General features: G+C 47.3%; 1 protein-coding gene across 5 annotated transcripts in view; it reads right to left on the bottom strand.

Annotated features, from left to right (window-relative positions):
• FGFRL1 (fibroblast growth factor receptor like 1) overlaps nt 1-17,526 on the bottom strand; it is a 250,844-nt gene that overhangs the window by 125,373 nt on the left and 107,945 nt on the right. For all 5 annotated transcript variants that reach the window (XM_014607686.3, XM_014607689.3, XM_014607690.3 and 2 more), the window contains exon 3: nt 7,586-7,858. In XM_014607686.3, the coding sequence (XP_014463172.2) occupies nt 7,586-7,858 (273 nt within the window). The remainder of the gene's footprint in view (nt 1-7,585; nt 7,859-17,526) is intronic.

Raw genomic sequence — 17,526 nt, 5'->3', positions numbered from 1 at the left:
TATGATCTTTGACGAGATCATAGGCAGACAAGGCTCTTTGGGTAGATGTCATATCTTTTATTACACCAACTAAATAGGAAATATTGTTCTTTGCCGGCTTTCGGGCACAAACACCCTTCTTTAGGCATAGAGAGTCTGCCAGTGAATTGCATACTCTCCTGGGTAGAACAGAAGCCAATATGCAAAATGCAGGTCTGTAAAAATGCAAATGCGTGGCAGTCCGGATCAGAGGGATAGGAGACAATAGGTGTGAGACAGGTGGGAGGGGGCAGGGGAAATTTTGAACTGGTGATAGAAAAATGTAGCTGGAAAATGCAAACACCTAGGGTTATCAGATGGCAGGCAGGTTATAATGTGCCACACAGCCAATGTCTATATTTAGTCCATGATTTTTTATACTTCATTTTCAGACCTGCATTTTGCATATTGACTTCTACTCTACCCAGGGGAGCACACAATTCACCAGCAGACTCTCCATGCCTGAAGAAGGGTGTTTGTGCCCACAAGCTTGTAAAGAACAATTTTTCCAACTATTTAGTTAGTCTAATAAAAGATATCATGTCTACCTAAAGAACCTTGTCTGCCAACGCCCTTAGACCAACACGGCTACAACCAACAACCTTGAAGAGATCATATCACTTAGGACCAGATCCTATTCCACCTATTATGCACCTGCATGTGATCCTCTTCTACTCTGCTCCCATCCCTTAAAAACCATTAACACATCTGTTTGGTAATACATCTCCCTCTTTCTCTAAGTCACAAAATGCAGCAAAGAGGGGGACCTTTTGCATTAACAGTTTTCCAGAAACTTGAGAAGAGGGGAACAGAATCACAGTCAAGTGACTAATTGGTGGAATAGGACTGGCCCTTAATCTCTCTGCATTTCAGTTACTTATCTGTAAAATGGCAATAAGCCCTTCTTTGTCCGTCTCACCTCCACATTTAAGATAGTAAGCTCTGCTAGGCAGAGTCTGCCTCCATTCGATGTGTTTCTACACTGCCTGATAGCAAGAGACTGCTGTTTTGACTGGGGTCTCTAGACTCAACTGGAATATAAATACTAATTAATAGTAGAGAGGAAAGGAAATAATCTTCTGAAGGATTTAAGAGGAAGAGAAAGGCTCCAAGCACTGAAGAACCCTTGTTTTTGGCCATCCCACCCTCTGCTTCCTGTTCTCTTTCATCAATATTTTTTCAGCCTGCTTGAAGCTATAACAAGCAAATAAAAAATAGCGATCGTAAAATTTTATCTGCTCTGTCCATTTCTGCTGTAAGTTATTGTTTCACTATGAACTTCAGTTGTATCTTCTGCTGGGAGCAGCTTGTCAGTCGCTGAATCAACTCCTCCAAGCAGAGGTTTTACGCCAACCATGTCTCTCTCTCTCTTTTACACACACATGTACACACGCACTTCACGAAATAATGGAGATTCAAAAAGTTCCTCTCTCCAGCCACCTTGACAGAAGATGCCTCTGACCAGATCCCGGCCCTCATCATTCTTTGTAAAGCAGGGAGGGAACTATCAACACTGTTAAGGGCAGGGTGTGGGATTCAGTTCAGCCGGATTTTATTCCCAGCTGTGTAGGACGCTGAGCTAACCTTAACCTTTCGTGGGCACTTTGCTTACTTATAACGCCGAGCTGATATTTACCTACTTCACGGAGGCGCGGGGAGGCTTAATTAAAAGTTCGTTACAGAGCTCTGAAATCTTTAGGTAAACACTTCAGTGTAGGTTCCAAATAGTATCACGTAAAACCCTGGTAGTTTTCCAGGGAGAATATGGATTTTTATTTTTCAAGCCCTGACGTCCATCAATTCCGTGACAAAACCCTTCCCAATTCCAGTTCTCAATTCTCCTTGGGATCTCAAACCAACTGGTCATGGTGGTGCCTGAGCCCCTGTCACCCTTTCTAAGTATGTGACGTGGTGAACAATGCTGAGCTGAGGGTCTTACAGTGCGATTGAAAGAATGGGGGCAAATTAGAGACCAAATGGTTCAAAAGGCCACTCTGTCTAATGATGTTTGCACCTCCTGGAGCACAAACACCACTGCTCCATCAATCTGTTTCCTATCCTGCAGACTGACAAGCTGCTGGTTTTAAAACACTGCCGTGTTGTCTAAAATACACAAAGGATCCTTGGTATCCAGACAGCATTTTCACAAGTAGAAATCCCAGCGTCAGCTAAATCCATTAACATGTAGAGCCAACTTAAATTCTTTAAAAGAATGGGAAAGCATGGTTTGTGTGGTGGCATGTTTTATTGGACCCATGATATAGTTGAGAGAGACAAGCTTTGGGGCACAAAAGGTCCTTCCTCTGGTCCAGGAAAGAAGCTTAGGCTATACCTATTTATTTTTTAGACCCAAAGGGAATGTTGTACCCACCTATATAGTCAGCCCAATAAAAGATATTGCCACACAAATGTGATGACCACATACAGATATGACACTGCTGTGGCCCTACCTCAAAAATGAGGGGCCTTGTCACACAGGACACAGTACATATTCAATCTGGGCGGTATGAAAGTTAGACTACGTTCTGAGCAGTCGTACGGTAATGTTTACCATGATCTCTAACATGCACAGTTCACCGATTGTCCTCCCAGCCCTGGCACCGCACCAGAGCCTTGAACTGGTTCCAGTGCGGTGCAAGGGCTGCGACCTGTTAGTTCCAGCCCCGGGACCCGCCAGGGCTATGAATACCTGGTTTTCAACATGATCCTAGTCTAGAAGAAACCAACAAGCGAAAGATCCAGGATCCTTCCTCCTACTGCGTGTGGCTTTCCTCGTCCCATGTGGAGGCTTGCTACAGCACAGCCTGATGTCACATCTTGGTGAGAACTGCAAATTGCTCATATTATCTCCATGGAGCAGTCTGACAATAGCTGAACACATGTTACTTAATAAGATCTGGAGATATTCCTCATGCAAAAGGTCATAACTTTGCTATGATACAAGCACACTTAGCATGTGTTTTACTGCTTGAACATGCAGTCGCTGGCATGTTAAGCGCATTTAACATATGCTAAGCATAGGGTGCAACATAGCCCTTAGACAGTCGTATCTTGTGTGGACTTTCAGAGATTGGCAATAGAGGTATTTGGGTGACATGTAATTTCAAAGGACGTATCACCAATAGCAGAGCAAATGTAAAACGACTAGCTATTTGACACAAGTGCCACGTTATAAGCAGTCAAAAATAGTAAAAGTGAATACAATCTACTTGGGCACATGGCACAGTAAGAAATTAAAGCATTAAGAAGTTAAGAGGTGCTAATCTTAGGCAGTATTAGTATAAAGAAATAAGGAATAACCACTAGGCCAATATGTCTGTCTTACGTTTAACTTAAAATATCTGCTCCCTGCTCAATGAGGCACAACGTGATTCAATTTATTTATTACTTTTATTGATTATAATTTAGATATAATGTAATATATATTGATAATACATTATATATATATTTATTTTTATTAAATAATGTGTAGCTCTCCTAAATTTGCAGATTCAAGAATCTTGCACCCCTTGAGGTCAATGGGAGTTTTGCTATTTGCATTAATGGCTGCAAGATTTAAGCCTCATTAGCTAGCGTTTGTCCAGCACTTTAAACCACTGTTATTAATGCAGTTTATTTGGATGATCCAAGATACTATAGCAGCCTATTATCTTCTGAGATTCGGTCTCAGTCCTCTGAAACTCAGCTTCCCCTGTTTCATCTCATGACCCCTGATTCTTCCTCCTATCCCCTTTTTTCCCCTAACATGCAATCAGGAGTTGATTCACCTCGCATTAAAGTCAAAGAGAGTTCTTCCAATGAATTAAAACAGTGGGGCCAATTTTTTTGGCAGGCATGCAAATCAGCCCCAAACTCACTCCAAGTACCACTCCAATCCCCTTCCCCTGTCTGATCTACTGCTCCCTTCCCAGTGCTCCCTGATCTACTGCACTGCTTCCCACCCTATCTGACACTGTGTTGTCTGTCCCCTGTTCTGCTACTCACCACACAAAAAGTCTGCCTATGCCATTTGCGGCACACGTGTTACAGGTTGCCCACCCCTAATTTAAAAGCTTGGGCTTGGGCTTCGGTTCTTATGAAAAATTCTGGAAGACATCCATGAGCTCCACAAAACTGGATCTGCACAATGTCGATACAGACTTCCCTACCACTCCCTCATCAACCTGCCCGGGACCATTTCTAGGGCAGTGTTGCCAACTCTCATGACTTTTGTGCTATAGGGTGTTTTGCTTAAAGCCCCAGCCCCTGGACTCATGGGATCACTCAGTGAAAGAAGATTCTTACAAAGAAGTGTGTTCAGTCCTCATGATCATGGAGAAAAGCTGGAAAAGGTGAAGGTGCATTCAACTCTTAGGGGTGACATGCCACCTTAGTGGTTGTTGCCTATTCATTATGCTCAGGATACCAAAAAAATAGGATGAGTGTCAGTTGGGGGATAAGGGTTGGGATGGGGAGAGGGATACTGAGGTAGATGAGGGTTCATAAGGAAGGGAACCAAGAGCACAAACTCATTCCACATAGACCAATGGGCCATCAAAAAATAATGTTTCAGTTCCCACGAGTTTTATTTGGTATATAACTATATTGTAGTGGAAGCAAAGAGTGCATTTAGCAGGTTGTGGGGGGATTCCACAGCACAGTACTGGGGCAATAGGGGCGTGATGGGCAGTCATCACCCCAAACAGATTTAGTGGAAAGACGGCAGATGAGATTTCAGAGGAAGAGAGTAAAACAGTAGTGAAGCTGGACTGGATCGAAGAGAAAAGGTGGAGTCTCCTTGGTTGTTATTACAGAAAATGACATAACAAAAGGTTTGATGAGGGACAAATGATGAAGTGCTTCAAGAAGCAAAGAATAGAGTCAAGGGGAACTGGCACCTAGTACATGAACAGCTTCATCCCAGGCAGCAGCTAATGATATTGAAATCCTATCACTGACAGGTCTCCCTCCTCACCAGCATATCCCCCCGTTAATGTGCTTTCTGGTTTATCTTCTCTAAGGATCCCGAAGCTGCAGAGCTAAGTGCAGCTTCCAAGAGTGACCCCATTATTCAATAATCTTCTATCAAGCTGTCCCTTGGCCTGCTGCATCACTCAAAATCCACAGAAATATTGTAGCAGTACTTCTCTTATCATGGAAAAACAATCAGACAATTGCCATTCAACAGGTCTGGTGCACATGCAGACAGGTGCAGCAAAAGTGACATGCACCTAGATACAGGGCCAAATTCTCCCTTCATTTGAACTTGCCCCAACCCACTATGAGGCAGAAAAAAAGCTCAGAGATCCCAGGGGGCAATAGGGTCAGTGATGCTCCCTGCAAGGACCAGTTTGCAGAAGGTACCCAGACATGCACGCTTGGTGCTAATAGCTAGGTGAGGTACATCACCAGCACCCAGTGATGCTCATTCTCCCTGGCAGGTGTCTAGGACATGGTTAGGGTGCCTTCCTCTCCCTCTGTACACTTGCACAAAATGCACCCTTTGCAATTAGCCATTTACACTTCTCATGGCACCCTGCTCCCAGTTGCTCGTACTGCCTGTGACTTACCCTCCAGTACCCAGAGTGGGGAATCCTGTCTTCCCGCTCCCCTCTGTTGTCGTTCCAGTGTCACTGCTGACCTTGCCACAATCACTGATCATCCCGTCTCTGAAGCTGCTGTCAGAACGGCCAGCACCATGACAGCATTCCCAAAAGCATGCTCTCTTTCACTTGGCACTTACACAGCACAGGCATCTCACACTGAACGGACCCCCTGACCACACATCACACACACATCAGCTTGTCTTCCCAAAGGAGACATAAAGCTATGACTGGTCTGATCACACTACCCATTGTCCATTAAGGAAGAAGCGAGACCTGCTCCCAAGAGCTGATGGTCTGTGCGAATGAAGAGAATTAACTTCCCTTAAGAGGTGCATCTTCTTAAAGCTAAGGCTCTATATTATAAGGAAAGGATGGCCCTGGATTTAAGCACAGGGAAGAAGAGGTGGTGCATTTCCCAGCTCTCCCAGAGCCTTCCTGGGTGACGTTAGGTAAATCACTAAGACCACATTTTCAAAAGAAGTCAGCGGCAGATTTTTCAGAGCTCAATTCTCTGCTTAGTCATGCAACTCTTTTCAGAAGTGTTCAACACCCAGGAACTCCCATGTTCACACCCACAACCAAAAGAGGCTGGTTTCAGAAGAGCTTATTGAAAATCTGCTCCAAACGTACTAAAAAGTCTGCCCTCCACCTCTGTGCACCAGTTATCTTCCCTGCTTACAGCCCGTGGCTAGCAGGGATACTGATCCCCTGTATCCCTACAAACAACTCTGCAAAAGATGGTTTAGAAATACCCTCTCTGAGAAGGGAGGCCAGAGACAGTCTCTCTTTTCCTGTGTGTCTACAGGGGTTCTTGGAAAAAGTCAGATATGTTTCTTGGTCTAAGACAGACCAGCAGCCCCTTCTTTTGGGCAAAAAGAGTGGTCTTTTGTGTTCCCCTCTGCAGGGCTGCACAATCAACCCTCTTCCTCTCCCTGGGGGGGTTTGGGCAAAGGGCCATGAATTTGGTTTCTGGCCAAAGGAAGTTTTGAGTTGTTTGGGGAGGCTGAGGTGGGAGAAGGTTAGCACTCAAATACGACTCTCCTCCCTCCACAGGCAAGTCTGCTGTGGGTTTTCACAAGCAGAGAAAGCAGTAGGACTTTGTAGACTAGGTATCCCTGCTAGACTGCAGGGTTTTTTGAGGGAGGGTGGGCAGGTGGGGGGGAAAGAACAGTCTTTTACATCTTTCTTTGCTAGTCTGTCATCGTCTCCCTCAGCACCATCCAGCACCCCAGATTTCAAGCTAAGGAGGGCTGGATATGTTTCCCATAGTGATTTATGGGACTGCTTGGATCGCTGAGAGTGAAGGAAAAGTGGTCCAGACTTCCTGGGTTCAAGAGCATCAACACGAACACAACAGGTAAGCTGGGATCCCCCTCATCAGGCAAAGCAGGGCTCTCGTCCCATGGGGACATACAGAGGCAGAGTGAAAGTATAAAGCCAGCCATACTCCGCGCACACCTTCCAAGTCCTGCCTCCTAAAGCACTGGGCTTCTGGATCCGTGCCAGACCCGGGCCGCGGTCTGACATAGCTCCTTTTTGTCTCGGAGACACCACAGACTGCAACTACTCCGTACAATGAATCCCTTTGCTGTGACTCTTTACAGGGGCTTGCTAAAATCTGTTTTGAGAACAGTCCTGTTCCAATAGCAAACAAAGATCAGCGTGACCTCCCCTTATCGCTCAGCCTTTCCTGTGTGGAATTCGCTGTGGTCTGTGCCCCGGCGATTATTGCATCACTTCTCTTTATTTGTAACCTTTGGCACACGACAATCTTATCTCGCTGCCGCTGACTGCACTGCAAAAGATGTGCAGCAATGTTGCTAGCCCAGGCCATCCTCAAACGCTGGGATAAGCCAAGCAAATGAGGAGGTCAGCAAATGAATAGCCAAGAGGCTCTGCAAGCACTGACAGGTAGAAAGAAATCACACTTCTTCACTACCCTGGAAGAATAGGAGGCCTGCATTTCCTCCTGCTGCACTCACCAATCACAATGAGCGTGTAGTTCACATTCATGCTGCCGAAGCCGTTGGTGGCCTTGCAGATGTACGTCCCCGCGTCATCACTTTCCACCTCCTTGATCTTCAACCCTTGTTGCAGGACTCGGAACCGCGTCCAGCCGCTGTGGATCGTCCGCCCATCCTTCATCCACATAGTGAGAGGGGGTGGGTCACCTTCCACCGGGCACAGGAGCTTGATGGTTCTGCCTAATCGTACTGATTGCCGATGGATCACCTTATCAGCAATTCTGGGGGGACCTGCAGGAGGAAAGTGAAGAAAAATATTTGTTATGCTTTTATTTGCATTGTAGCAGCATCTGCAGACCCCCCAACCTTGATATGATTAGTGCTCGACTCTACCCAACTGTGCTAACCAGCTGATGAAAATTTGCTCTAGTGCTCTCTTCTTTCTTCCATACCTCCCCTTGTGTCACGGTGAATCAGTTCCCAGATACCCAAACTTCTGGTTGTTTTAAACCTAACAAATCCTGAAGCCAAAATTAGTTACAGCATTGGTACTTAAAACAGGGAGTTATAATCCTTTCATGTTTATATGTATAAGCAATTCTCTTTAATAGTCACCAGATGGGCTTTATCAGGACAAGGAATCGTAAGAGTAGAGCAGAGTGGTTCTTAGACACAAAGAATTTGCTGGGTAGCATTTACATGGCCAAAAGGCACAGGATAGCCTGAGACGTTAGCACTGCACACAACCAAATGGAGGAATTTGCAAGATATTTTCCTAAATCACCTCGACCTTCCCCTGACAAGTTTGCTGTTCTGACCTAACTGCCGAATTGTGTGCTGCTTGTACAAGGTGATAATTTCCCGCAAAACAAGGTGTCCTGGAGTGCCGGAAAATGAACATACTGTGCTGTGTGATAATGATAAATGTTAGGACAGGCTAACCAGTTGGAAAAAAAATGATAAGGACTCCCACACTGCGAACCTTCCCCCAAATACAGAACTGAAATCAAACCAGGACTTCCTCTAGGATTCTGTTATGTTCGGGTCCCTTTTCTGTTTCCACTCATTGAATGAGTGTGACATTTATGTAATGGATTGATTGATGAAGTTAGAGTATCCCTTATCATGGTAAAAAGCAAGGCTCTTCCCAGAATACTTCAAAAACAAGCAAGATCATTAGTATCCTGTTCTTGAATAATGCCAAATCTGCTTTAATTAGGTCAGCTGGTACTGCAGTCCTTCAAAGCCACTGGGCTCCCATGGGATTTAATGCAGCTCAAAACCAGTGCCCAGCATCCTCAGGGGCAGACCTATTCTGGTGTAGGTTGTTAAAATGTAAGACCTGCCATTTACGGGGTCAGACCATAGGTCCACCTTGCCCAGTATCCCGTGTCACACATGGATGCTGAAAGGACGAGTGAACTGGGTATGACCAGGAGTTTTTCCACTATGCCTCTCACTTGCAGCCTCTAGCATTTAAGGTCTAGGAAGTGCTGATTTAGAGGCTGCACCCCTAACTCTCCTGCTCAATAGCTACTGATGCACCTTTCCTCCAGAACTGTGTCCAAAGCCATTTTGTATCTGGCTAAACTGTCAGCTTCCACAACACCTTGAAGCAATGAGTTCCACATTTTAATTATACGCTGTGTGAAAAATAACTTTCTTTTGCTAGTTTTAAACTAATGACCTACCATTTTCAGTTTGTCACCCCTGATTCTTGCATTGTGAGAACTTGTTGGCTAGTAAGAACTTCCTTATGAGCCATCCCTGTAACTTCAGTGAGGTTGTTAGCATGAATGAACACCACCGTGACTAAGGGAGTTCATGCAATCAGCTCATCGATGACTAAGGGTCGGATTCTCTCTCCCTTACTCATGCTGAACTGCACCCGGGTAATCCCAATGACGTCAACAGGATTGTGGGTGGGTGAAGGTGCTGTTCAGAGTGAGTAACACTGCCAGAAGCTGGCCCTTAAATAATTAGTTTAATCAAATGCCCAATTAAGGCAACAGTCCCATATCAGCCTCCGGAGCTTGACAGATATGAACTCTACTGAACGGTGAAGAGTGTGCACGTCCCCTAGGTACAGCTATCCTGGAGCCAGTCCAGGCAATGAGAGTCACAGCACACCATAGATAGCATCTGCTGCAGGCACACGTGACAGAAGCGGTCTCTTCAACAAGACTGCTATTCCAGACTCAAGGAGAAATATCACGGTATCACAAGAGGGGCTGCCGAGCTAGGACTGTAAGCTTTGCAATGAAGCTCTTCTTGGGAGCTCTCTGATCAGATTTGCAGTGTCAAAAGGATTTGGACGGTTTGTTGAAGTATCGAGGACTTATCAGAACTCTGTGCCTTTGGGGGATTCATCCATCACCAGGAAATTATGAGCAGAGGACAAAGACCTCCCCCACAAATTCAGCTGAGCTTATGGTTGCAGAGCAGGACCTATTCCACAAGTAGAGGAAGCAAAATCCAGAGAGATTTGCACGCTAGCAGAAATCTTTTATCAACCACCTCTAATTTGCAGTCAGATTCTGCCAGGCTTATTCCAACCAAGTCAAACATTTAAGAATGGCCGTCCGGCACAATCCATTGCATAGCACGGTACGGCAGAGCGCAGAGGGATGGGAAAAACAGGCTTATAATTAGGAGGAGTGTGTGTTGTAGGGCAACGGGGGACACTGGTGGAGGACTGCCCTCCTCCCAACTTGGAAACCCAGTCGTGTCGTCTTCAAAAACCTTTTCCTTCCGACATTCGAGGCAACTCCTGACAAATTTTTAGACTAGCAATCAGATAGTTTCCCTGTGGCGTCATGCGAGTCACTGCCGGCAGATTGCCTGAGCTGTTCTCCTGCTGGCAGCGGGTCGCCCCCGGCCTCAGCACGTGGGTAGGGTAGCGATAGGCTTGGCCCTCTTGACTGCCATTTTCCTTCAATTGACCTTTCATCCCGAGGAATTCTTGGATCACTCCCCTGTCATAAGATCCCCATGCAGACCTTTGCGTGGTCTGAAAAAAAGCGAGTGTTTCAGAGAGCCTGCTTAGAAAAGAAAATGGCCGTGTCGCCCTTTTATCTTACCCCCACGTTCTCATTTGCCCTTCAAGAGCCTCCGCCCCTACATCCCCCGTGCTAGGATGAGAGAGAAAAAAATCCCCGGTCTCTCTGCTGCCACGCGTTTCCCTGGGGGCAGCCGCACGTACTTCTCAGTGGGAAGCAATTCCGGGGGACGGATGTAGGCAACGCAAGCTAAAACCATGTCCCCGATTGCTGGCCGTGATAAATATCCCCATTTTATTACCTATCATCATTATTATTAATAACTCCCTACGTAAGCAGCACTCTCTCTCTGGAATCAATCCCTCCACATACGCCAGAAGCTTCAGAGGCCCTGGCAAGCCCATGGCTGTCATCGTGCTACAGAGAGCTGGACCTCCTCCTATAGATGGTTACGGCAGAGTCACATGTTGGTGTCCTGTCATGGGCCTCTGCATCTCTTTTTAATGTGCAGGAATCTCCTGGGTCTTATTTCACTACATATTTGCCAAAGCCCTGCTTTGGGACTGCAACGGTGACGGATGAATGCTTTTCAAGTTAAGATAGGCTTTGGCACACCTCGCAGTTCTGTTTGTCCTTTGGCATTTTGGGGGAGGCAACCGGGAGGGGCAAACATATTTTGCAGAGAGACCACCCAGAACCTCCCACGTGCCCTGAGTGCCAGCGACACAGACCCTGTTGAGCTGGGCAGCTCATATCATACTACTGTTGGGATCTCACATCACCCAGCTAGACATGAAACCCCTGGATATTTAAAAAGCCCATAGCGCTTCATGTGTGGCTTGAGTTTAGCCAAGTCCCACTTCTCTCTGACAGCTCCAGTGCAAGTGCAGCCCCATCTTCTGCTATATAAGCCATCAGCAAAACCCTTCTGAAAGGCTTGTACCGTTGACACGAGCAAATGCTGCAATGGCTGCTTTAACCCTCCACTCCTCCAATGCTTCAGCACTTGACCTCGTCAGGTATTTGAGAGGATTATCAGCCAGAGACAGACAGGCACAGTGATACAGATAATTATTTTGTCATCCTCAAGAGCTACATACTGGGAGTCCAATCCAGAAAGGCACTGAGTGCTTTTGAAAAGTGCCGGTCACCTTGAAGTCAAGGGAGTTCAGCGCCTGCAGAAATGGCCCCTACAAGCACCTTGCTGACACGAGTGCTGCCCTCTGCAGATCCCGCATGGCTGGGACAACCGTCAGGAATTGCTGCGTCTCTCTGATTCTCCAAGTCCACGCCGTTCTTTGTAAAGGGCCCCACACCTGGGTAAGGGTGATGGGTGCCCGAGGGCACATCACACCGGTTCTCTCCTCTCTTGTTCCCTCTTCACTCTCTGTTCCCACTCTCTTTTCTTTCTCATACGTATCCCTGCCTCTCTCCTTTCTCCATCTCGCTGGAAGGCTCGGTGTTTCCCAAGGTACAGGAGTGTGCGGGAGCAGCCGGGCTGCGCGTGGCAGAGAAGCAGAGCAGAGAAACTGAGCCTACAGCCCTGTAAACATGACCTGTGCCTTAATGACTGCAGGGAGAGTCCTCTAGCCTAGCTCAGTCCTCTTGTCTTAGCTCAGCACGCCTTTTTGGCAGGCATGCCACACATTAGCTCTGCACCCTCCCTGAGCAGTGCCACTCTGATCCCCTTTCCCTGCCCAATCTGCTGCTCTGCTTTCTGCTCCCAGCCCTGTGTTCCCCAACCAATCTGCTGCTCTGCTTTCTGTTTCCTGCTCTGTGCTCCCTGACCAAGCTTCTGCTCTGCTTTCTGCTCCCAGCCTTATTTGCCACTGTACTGCCTGTCCCCTTCCCAGTCTGCAACATGTCAAACATAGGGGCTGCCTGTGCCATTTGTGGCACCTGTACTGAAGGTTGGCCACCCCTGCTTTAGCTCACTGTTAACATATCCACAGGCACAGAGGGACAGAAGCGGCCTGCCAGGCAATAACAGTTTGGGACCTGCTCTCAGTGGAGACACACGTGTGAAAGCCTGTCACAGCCCTGAGAGCCAAAGACCCCCAGCAGACTTTCTGGTGGACCCTGACCCCCCAGCGTGGAGCCAGGAGGTAAGCAGGGACTGTGGCAGGCGGATGCAGCAGCAGCAAAGTGGCAGCTGAGCAGAGCTGAGGAGGGTAACGCCCCTTTCCTACTTAGCCCAGCCCTCAGGGAGCTGCACAACCAGAGCGCACAATCAGTGTGTGCAATCAGGAACACTTCAGGGCCCTGCACATGAGTTAGCATGGGACTTAGTGCAGAAGGACACATGGAAATGGCATGAGGATCTGGGCAACAAGCCTGAGAAGTCAGGTACTCAGTAGTAGCACAGTCTATACCATACAATGGTGAGGGCACATCGTACCCCAAAGATTCCCACCTCTCCCCCTCCGCCCAGACAGAGCCCATGGGTCCAACCTCCACCCAGATGGAGCCTGTGGCTCCAGGCTGGGAGAGCTGCCTGTCACAGCTGCCAGCAACTGGGAATGGGAGCAAGGGCACCCCCATTTGTGGGGTATGCTCCCTAGTGAGGTCTCTGGAGTGCCAGGGGTGGGAATTCCAGGCAGAGGTGAGCAAACTTTGCACCGTCAGGGCCCAGGAGCAGGAGATCTACAACTGCTACCAGGCTCTTCATCAGAAGAATGAGGAGGGAAGCCCAGCAGCATGAAGAAGGACAATAGAGAGACCAACCCAGAATCCCATCCAGGGGTTGCTTGGAAGATGGTTGTCTTGGGTACCACAGCACGCAGCGCCAGAGTCACTCCTCCCCTGGAACTGTACAACAGGTATGCACTTCTCACAGCACCAGCACTCATCAGCAGAAGCACTGGGTACTCTGGAGGAAGGAAAGCAGCCAACTACCACCCCAAAGAAGAGATGCAGGATGGTCATGGTGGGAGACTCCCTGAGGGAGGAATCTGCTGCCCCAACCCCCTAGCCCATGAGAACTGCTGCCTCCCAGGGGCTCCTATCTGGGATGTGGCTGAAAGGATTCCTAAACTTGTTCTGCCCTCGAACCACTACTCCTGCTCCTCATCCATGTGGGCACTAATGACATGGCCAGGAACAATCCTGTCTGGGTCATGAGTGACTACAGAGCTCTCGGGGGCTGGGCTCAAGGGGCTGGGGCAGAGATAGTTTTCTCCTCGGTCCTCCTGGTTACAGGTCACGGGTACAGGAGAGACAGATGCATAGAAGAAGTGAACAGAAGACTCTGGCACTAGTGCTACTGTGAGGGCTTTGGCTTCTTTGACCACAGCAAACACTTCAGAGAGTGTGGCCTGTTGGGAAGGGATCGCATCCACCCCACACAGAAGGGGAAGGAGCTTTTCTTGGCTAGAATTGTGGACCTCCTGGATAAGGCTTTAAACTGACATCGCCAGGAGATGGGCAGACTACTACTAGGACAAGTTCAAGGAATGGCAACCCTGGAGCCAGCAAACCAGGGAACAATAGGAAGCATATTCTGACACCAGCCAAAGGATAGGTTTTTTCTGCAGCACACCAGGAAGCCTAGGGCCTCCAATGGCAGGCTTGGTTCCCTGTACACAAATGCCGGGAACATGGGGAACAAGGAGGAACTGGCCCTCCTGCTAACCAACAAGCAATACCATTTCATAGGGATTACGGAAACTTGGTGGAACTCCACCTATGATTGGACCACAAGTATACAGGGCTACACCTTGCATAGGAGGGATCATGTTAGGAAGAAAGGTGGACGAGTTGCTCTCTACATGAAGGAACAGCACACCTCCCTAGAAGCAGAGATTGGCAAAGAAGAAGGGTGACTTGAGACCCTCTGAGTCAAGATACAGGGAGAGCATGGGGAAGGGGATTTGACTGTAGGAATTTACTAGAGACCTCCAAACCAAGAGAAAAAGCTCAACCAGGAATTCTCTAGAAAACTGGCAGAGGCTGAATGCTCTCAAAGCATGGCCATCATGGGTGACTTCAACTATCCAGATATCTCAGAGGATGAGTACTCAGCAAGATCTGATCACTCACAAAGCTTCCTCACTTGCATTGAAGAGCTCTATCTGACTCAAGAAGTCTACAGGCCGACCGGGGTAAGGGACTCCTAGACTTGGTTCTGGCCAAAGGGGACGATCTAGCGAGCAACCTGAGGATCAAAGGGAAACTAGGTGACAGTGACTATGAAATGATCACTCTCTCCATCCACCATAAGGCAGGGAAATCAGTCAAGAGGGTGGAAATCTTTGGTTTTAGGAAAGCTAACTTCCACAAGCTTAGGACATTGGTTGGCAAAGCCCTGCAAGACCATGGTCTGATGGGGAAGGGAGTACAATAAGAGTGGTTGTTCCTCAAGGAAGTGATCATGAAATCAAAAAGGAAGTCCATTCCCCAGGGGAAGACAAGAAACAATGGGCACAAACTGATTGAAGATCGCTTCAGATGGGGCATAAGGAAAAAACTTCTTCACAATTTGAGTGCCAAGGTCTGAAACAGACTGCCCCCAGAGGTGGTAGTCACCTATCCTGGCACCCAAAAAGTGTCTTGACACCCACCTTGCTGGGGTCATCTGACCCCAGCAATCTTTTCCTGCCCATGTGCAGAGGGCCTGGACCTGATGATCTTGTAAAGATTGAACCAATAAGCAAATAGACAGACATTCACTTTTGATTCAGGAAATACAGCCACATGCCTGCAGTGGCTCAGGCCAGAAGCTGGGGGGCACTAAAGCACAGCTCTCTGGCACATAGCCAGCATGGACTGTGTGTTCACTTCCTCTTCCTGCTGCCCTCAAGGTCTCTGGGATTTGCAGTCCAGACTCACAACAGCAGGACTCTGCAGGGTTCCTCATCACTTCCTCTTTCTGCTTCCAGGTGCCTCTGGGATTTGTAGTCCAGTCACAGCCAGCACTGAGTAAGCAGGGCAGCTCAGTACCCAGGGGAAGGGAAATTTAACCTCCCTCCCTGTCCCCAGACCCCAGCAGGGGTTTGTCTGGGGGAAAGGGTCAGTGAGCCAGCCAGTGAGGCCAGTGAGCCAACCCTCACTGCTCCAGCTAGGGAGCAGATGGATGGTGTAAGCCCTACCCTCTGGAGCAGACAACATAGGCCAGCCCAGGGCTGAAAAGCATGCTGGGAAGCTGGGAGTCTGTGATTTAACTTGAATCAGAAAGGGGTCTGGGACAGAAGTTACATAAACCAGTTTGACCTAAATCAGTTAAGTCTGATACTACAATTCAACCAGGTTTATCTTAAATTAGTTTCAGCCATTTTGAAACTGACTTGTGCCCAATGAGCTTCTATTCTGTTACCAGTTTCTGATCACTTAAACCGGTTTATGTGTAGCTTCTGTCCCTAGCCCTGGCAACAAGAGAGAATGCTAAGAAAGGCTGAGACCTCCAAGCAAGGTAACTACTCCACTACAGTTTCTGAGACACAAACCAGCTGACCTAGACTTTGATACTGCCCCATGGCTTCTGCCATTTTCACCCTCATTCTTCGCCATCCCAGATATCAACAGTTTCCATTAAGCAAACATTAGTGGCTATTGTTCCATTCTAAGAAATACCCTTGTGATATGCCATGTTAGGGACAGTGGGGTTGAGTCTGCAGATTCACTCAGAAACTTTAAGGACACATAGAACCATTATCATCAACTAGTCTGATCTCTTCTCCAACACAAACCATAGAACTATATCCCATGACCTCTGTGTTGAGTCCAGTAATGCGAGAGAGTCGTTTCCTTAAAATTTTATGTTTGTGCTGACACAGGAGCTGGTTTCACTAAAACACCCCTGGCTTTGACTTGTGAAAGGAACAGAGCCCTCTCCCTTTGTGCCATTGTTCTTTCTCCAAATACAAACTAAATATGTTTCCCCCGTAACACGGAAACCATTTAGCTACTAGAAGGGACTATGCCGGGAGCTCCAAGACCCAAGTTGAAAGCAAACTTAAAATATAATTTAAACAATCCAGACCTCCCTAAATCCTCCACTTTTCCTGGAGTTATTTTGTTGCTCTTTGTTTGCCCACATGTATCTCCAAACAGTCCTAGAGAGAGGCCAACGTCTGTTGTTTAAGTTAACGTAAGCACAGTGGAACATTAATGAGGAAAGGTTATTGCTTCACTTGTTTAAATATTTCAGCTCAAATATATGCAGACAAATGTGCTGATTTATTTGCCTCGTCTAGGAATACAAGCAACTGGAATCCCCATTCTGTTCCATTATATAAAGACAGATCCTACACCTGTCTTACTGAACAGCTGGGCAATTTTCAATTTATATCCCACGATAGTACCCTCTACTATCCTATACCATAGAAAACGTTCCACTTGCTGCTCTGCTGATGACGTTGCTTCACAAGCATTCCGCTGCTTTCCCCCCCCGAAACACAAAGCCCTTTTGCTTTCGTGAGCAGCCATTTCCGGGAAGCAGCAAAAACAATTTCTAGAAGAGTATTTAAGACACGACGGTGCAATCCCCTAGAGCTTCCTGTCTCGCCGTCAAAGACACACACATATGCAATTATGTTTTCCTGGATCGAACTGCAGAGTTCATGCACTTGTTCAACTCATATGTGTGTGCTAGACATGATTTACAGCTCTGCGTGAAAACCCTCCAGATATATGATGTTTTGATAGTGACTCGAACCTAGTGCGATAATTTAGTAACACCTAGAAGTGGAGACTAAGTGATTTCCCACTCCACATTCCTAACTTTACATGAACCCCTTTTTACTGCTAACCTGGGGAGGAGATACTGCTCCTACAATTGTTTAGGCTCAGTCTTGTTTTCTCTTGAACCGCACTGCATGCTTACTCAGACTTCACATATGGCGAACACACTAGTTCTGAACCATGTCCTAGGAGACCATTTGCCATGATACAGTTCAAAGTGAACTTTATTAACACATTAAACATAATTACAAAGAGGAAATTCCAAGGAAGGTCAACCAGCTT

This window comes from Alligator mississippiensis, chromosome 2, assembly GCF_030867095.1.
Source record: "Alligator mississippiensis isolate rAllMis1 chromosome 2, rAllMis1, whole genome shotgun sequence".
NCBI classification, from domain to species: domain Eukaryota; kingdom Metazoa; phylum Chordata; order Crocodylia; family Alligatoridae; genus Alligator; species Alligator mississippiensis.
Note: the sequence above shows the minus strand (reverse complement) of the source record. Positions and strands in the feature narration are given on the sequence as shown.